We start from the raw sequence: 4661 nt of genomic DNA on the forward strand, positions 1-4661 counted from the left end.
AAGGATATCATGTTTGGTAAGGTGGAGGGTCAGAGAAAAAGAGAAAGACCCCCAGCAAGATGGATTGGCAAAGTGGCAGCATCAATGGGCTCAAGTGTGCCAACAATTGGGAGGTTGGCCCAGGATCGGGCACTGTTTCGTTCTGTTGTACTTAGGGCCATTATGAGTGGGTACCAACTCGATGGCACCTATGAACAACAACAACTTCAACAGTATTTAACAACAACTACAATTACTTCTTCTTCTCAAGGTGCCTTTACCTCTGGATTTTAAGAGGTGATATCACTAAAACACCAAGGCAGGTGTTTGGGCTAGCAAAAGTCCAATCATTTTTAGAAAATGCCCACATGGTGACACATAGACACACAAAGCCAGAATCATTCCAAACATAACTCAAGATCTCTAACTGCAGTCTGTCACAGTCCAGCTCCTCACAAATACACATAAACAACTCAACTCTGCATAGTTAGGGTCCCATCTGCCACCGTGCATGGAGATACAGCTTTAGGTTTCGATTTCTACTTCTGTTTCTGCATAAAGTCACCAGAGTTGGTGGCAGTCACAGAGAACTGATACCAGTGAGAAGTAAGCTTTTACAACTATTTAAAAATTATTTATATGTTCCTGGACATTTGCTTCCACTGTCACGTTTGCTGGGTCTCTATCTCCCCAGAAGATTAAACACCTCCAGATGTGTGCTTCTTACTGGCAGGTGTTTAATTACTCCAAGTAAATTCACAAACTTTCAATATGGCTGAAGATTTCTGGGACTGGGCTCCCATCTCTGAGTGATAAAGAAACCATTTTTTTCATGTTTGTTTCAGACTGAAGTAGTTCAGTGAAACTCTGGTGTGAGTAATGTAGCACAAAGACTGGTCTGTTACTATGACATCAGGGACTGGTGTGTTCTAGTTAATAAAACACTCATAATAAATTATAAATTCATCCCAGAGACTATACACCAAACATCCTTTTTGTGCTATAAATTACAGAGAAGATGGTATAAAAGTTAAGATGCAGTCATTTTTGTGAGGAAATGAAAAATGTAACAAGCACACACACCCACCCATCAACAATATGTTGTTGTTAAGTACTGTCAAGTCGGTTCCGACCCATAGCAACCCTGTATAGGGCTTCCGAGGCTGTAAATCTTTACAGGAGCAGAACGCCTCATCTTTCTCTCACAGAACCGTCAGAAGTCTTGAACTGCTGACCTTGAGGTTAGCAGCCCAACTTATAACCACTATGCTACCAGAGCTCCTTTCAACAATATGTGTTTAAATTACTGATACAGGCAACAGGTTTGGTTAGACAACAAAGAAGAGAAAGGCCAAAGGGGATCCCAGTTCATGGATCAAAAAGAAGGTTCAGAGGAGTCATTGCAGGAATCAGAAGCCGCTTCACAGTTGAAGTTAGACTTTGGAGGATGGGAAGGTTTGGAATAGTTGGGAGCAGTAAACAGAGAGGTCGGGGTGAAGCACAGGTGTTCTGGTCAGAGCAGAGGCAGAGGCTGGGCTGAGCACAGCATGTGTGTGGCATGGTTACATTGCAGGCTTCTTGGGAAGGTAGAGAGGGACCAGGGCATGACAGCTTCTTAAACTAGTAAAGTATGACTGAGATGTCCCAGAGTGTGGGGGATGTGAGCCAGATGGAGGGATGACTCCCTGGGGGGCCACTTCAGAAGCTGTATGTGTGTGTGTGTGGGGCGGGGGAGGATTCTGAAGGGTTAAAGTGTGTCACACTGTTGATCTAGTGGCAGCCCAGCTACCTCCTGGCCATTTACCTGGGTTCTGTCAGGCCTAAAGTGGAAGTGTGTTCTCTGACCTGGAAATCTGAGCTTTGGGTGAGGACTTGATCCTGACAGCTGAGGGGGCCAAAGAGACCTTTGAGGGACCGACAGGTGACACCTCGGCTGGAGCCAGGCCAGGCAGTAGGAGCCCAGGAAGATGCTTACAGAAGTAATACTTGCTTCCAAGGTGCCAACGCAGATCCCTCCTCTGATTAGGACTGCTATGGGAGGTGGGTGGGAAAAGAAGTCAAGGAGGGAAAGGGAACTTAGACTCTTTTTTTGGCTGCTTGTTTAATCTCAATTTGTGTTGTTGTCGTTCACTGTTGATTAAAGTCTTTGGGAAATTCTGACCTCATGTTTAGGCTGGGGGCACCAGTGAGGGATTGTCCCTACCAGGGCAGAGCTTTAATTGGTGGAGGGGAAGAGGACTCTAGTACTGCTGGGAATCTTAGCAACAAAAACAGGGAGAAATCTGGGAAGGAAAATGGCTCAGGTCCCTAAACAGGTTTGCAGTCACAGTATTTGTTTGCCTTTTTGCTTATAATTCAGAAACCTGGGAAAACACACAGCACAAGATTACAAGATTATATCTGTTGATTAGCGGTACTCTATTGAGGGGGGAAGTCTTACCCTAGTCATTAAAGGCTTTGCCTGAGCTATTTGGGGGAGAGGGGAAGGTATCTTGCATGCTAAGCACACTTTATTCCCTTCTCACGCTAGTGAATGCTTTTTAATTCAAGGGCTATTTAAGCAAACTCAATTTCCTCTTATTAAAAATAAATATGCAGTGAAAAATCTTTCCTTTATTTATTTACAGCAGAAAGTTCAAATCAGATTAAGATCTCCCAGAAACCAGGTGACCAGGAGGCAGGATTGAGGAGAGCCCTTGACTGCCCTTGGAAGAGGCAATCAGATATTTCTCTCTCTCTCTCAACTATTAAGGAAGCATGCCATAAAACAGCATTGCAATGCAGCCAAAAATCTGACTTCTGTACTACGAAGAAGCATAAAAGCAAGCCATGCTGAAAAGCAATGAAGCTCTTGCCAGCTTTCCAGGCCTCCATGGTGTCCCAGTGACTCCAAGTCTGCCCTCTTGCCATACTGAGTTTTCTCCTCAGCTTTGAAGGAGGGTCTCCCCAGAGCCTGTAGGTACAGGCTTCAATTTTTACATAGCTCACAAAGCCCCCTCTGGCTTCCTTTCCACTCTATCCTTGCCCTGGCCACCTACACCATATTCACTCCCAGTTCTAGGCCTCAGCTCATGCTGCTTCTTGGTGGTGGGTTATAAGACTTGGAGTTGGTTGGTTCTGACTCACAGCGATTCTGTATAGGGTTTCCGAGGCTGTGAATCTTTACAGGAGCAGAAAGCCTCATCGTTTTCCCTCAGAGTGGCTGGTAGATTGAGCTGCTGACCTTGAGGTTAGCAGCATAGCTCATAATCCACCATACTAGCAGAGCTGCTTCCTAGACCTGGAAAAACAAAATCCCTTCTCCCTTTCTTTTGGTTTGCCACAGACATCACCTTCTTCATACCTCCCCCCGCCCCACCCCAGCTCTGCCACCCAAGACCTGGGTCAGGTGCTCTGAGCCCCCCATCTTTACAACACTGGACTCTCGTCACATTCTTCTTCTCTGTGTCACCATTAGACTCTGAGTTTCTTGAAGATTGGGGCCACACGGTCACTACTGATAGCATTGGGGTATAGCACTCAGCCCACACACAGCAGACCCTCAATCAATGGAATCAGCAAAGAAAGATCCATGAGGGGTGGGCTGCAACGGAGGAATGTCCATGGTGCTCAGTCTGCAGACACTGATGGCTCTAATGCCTGAAACCAAGGGGAGGCTACAGAGGCCAGGAAGCAAATCAGGTCCACCAGCTCTCCACACACAACAAACTGGACAGGTTTCATCCCACCGGAAAGGCCACATGTGGGAAAAGGCAGTCAGGGACAGAACTAGCCATGTTAGGCATTTCTTCTGGGTTTTCACACCAGGTTTCCTAGCTGACACTCCTGAAAACCCCCCCAAAGCAAGGTCATTCATTGGTTTCACCACCCCAAAATGCCTTGTGCATTCTTCCTTGATTCCTTTTCCCAAGGACCACATTCTCTTGCCTGTCCACCCCTGGCAATTCTGCACCCCAAAGGTCAAAGGATTCTGACTCCTGTGTCCCACCCCAAAACTTGGTTTGAGGCAATAATCTCCTATGATTTACTACCCAATTCCATCACCTTGACAAGCCCCCACTTCCTAGTCCCCACCCCCAAGGCCAGTGCTCTGTGACTCTCCCCTGAGGACCCCTGCCTTGTACATCACCTCCAAAATCCAGTGTAGTGTTTATCATCTAAAGGCCCAATGTCGTGGCCCCCCTCTCTTAGAAGGTCCCCATCTTGTACAATGTCCCAAAGGTTCCTGTGCCCTGTGATGTATACCCACATCTCAAGGGTACCTCATTTGCTAGACCCCCAGGGCTGGCCCCATCCCAAGGACCCCTTGCCCTTTCAGGTTCTCCTGGGCTCCCAAGGCAGCCAGCGCCAACCTTTCCAGGCCTCTGCGGCTTCCAATAATCTGCTTGTTGGTATTCTCATACGGTAGTCCTTCTTTAGAGACTTCATGGTGCCGCCAGGGCTGTAAACTAGGCCCTTCGCCGCCGGGAACCGAGGCTAGTTAGCAGGGCGGCAGCACCCCTCGCCCCTGCCACCCCGCGCGCACTCCCGCCCACCAGCGGCCACCGCGGTGTCCATAGCAACCGGTGCCTCGCGCTGTGGCGTGCACCCACCGAACAGTTTGGGCGGAGACTGCTTGGACGCCACCTTCTTCATCATCTGGCCGCGCCCACGCCGCAGACCGCTCCTCCTTCCAACAGGTT

General features: G+C 48.1%; 1 protein-coding gene across 1 annotated transcript in view; it reads right to left on the reverse strand.

Annotated features, from left to right (window-relative positions):
- Nucleotides 1-4413, reverse strand: part of MYCBPAP (MYCBP associated protein) — a 26636-nt gene extending 22223 nt beyond the window's left edge. Inside the window, exon 1 of the mRNA XM_006833648.1 lies at nt 4332-4413. Within this exon, the coding sequence (XP_006833711.1) occupies nt 4332-4407 (76 nt within the window). The 5' untranslated portion in view covers nt 4408-4413. The remainder of the gene's footprint in view (nt 1-4331) is intronic.
- Between the last annotated feature and the right edge of the window lie 248 nt (nt 4414-4661).

The sequence above is a fragment of the Chrysochloris asiatica genome, unplaced genomic scaffold (assembly GCF_000296735.1).
Source record: "Chrysochloris asiatica unplaced genomic scaffold, ChrAsi1.0 scaffold00007, whole genome shotgun sequence".
In the NCBI taxonomy this organism is placed as follows: domain Eukaryota; kingdom Metazoa; phylum Chordata; class Mammalia; order Afrosoricida; family Chrysochloridae; genus Chrysochloris; species Chrysochloris asiatica.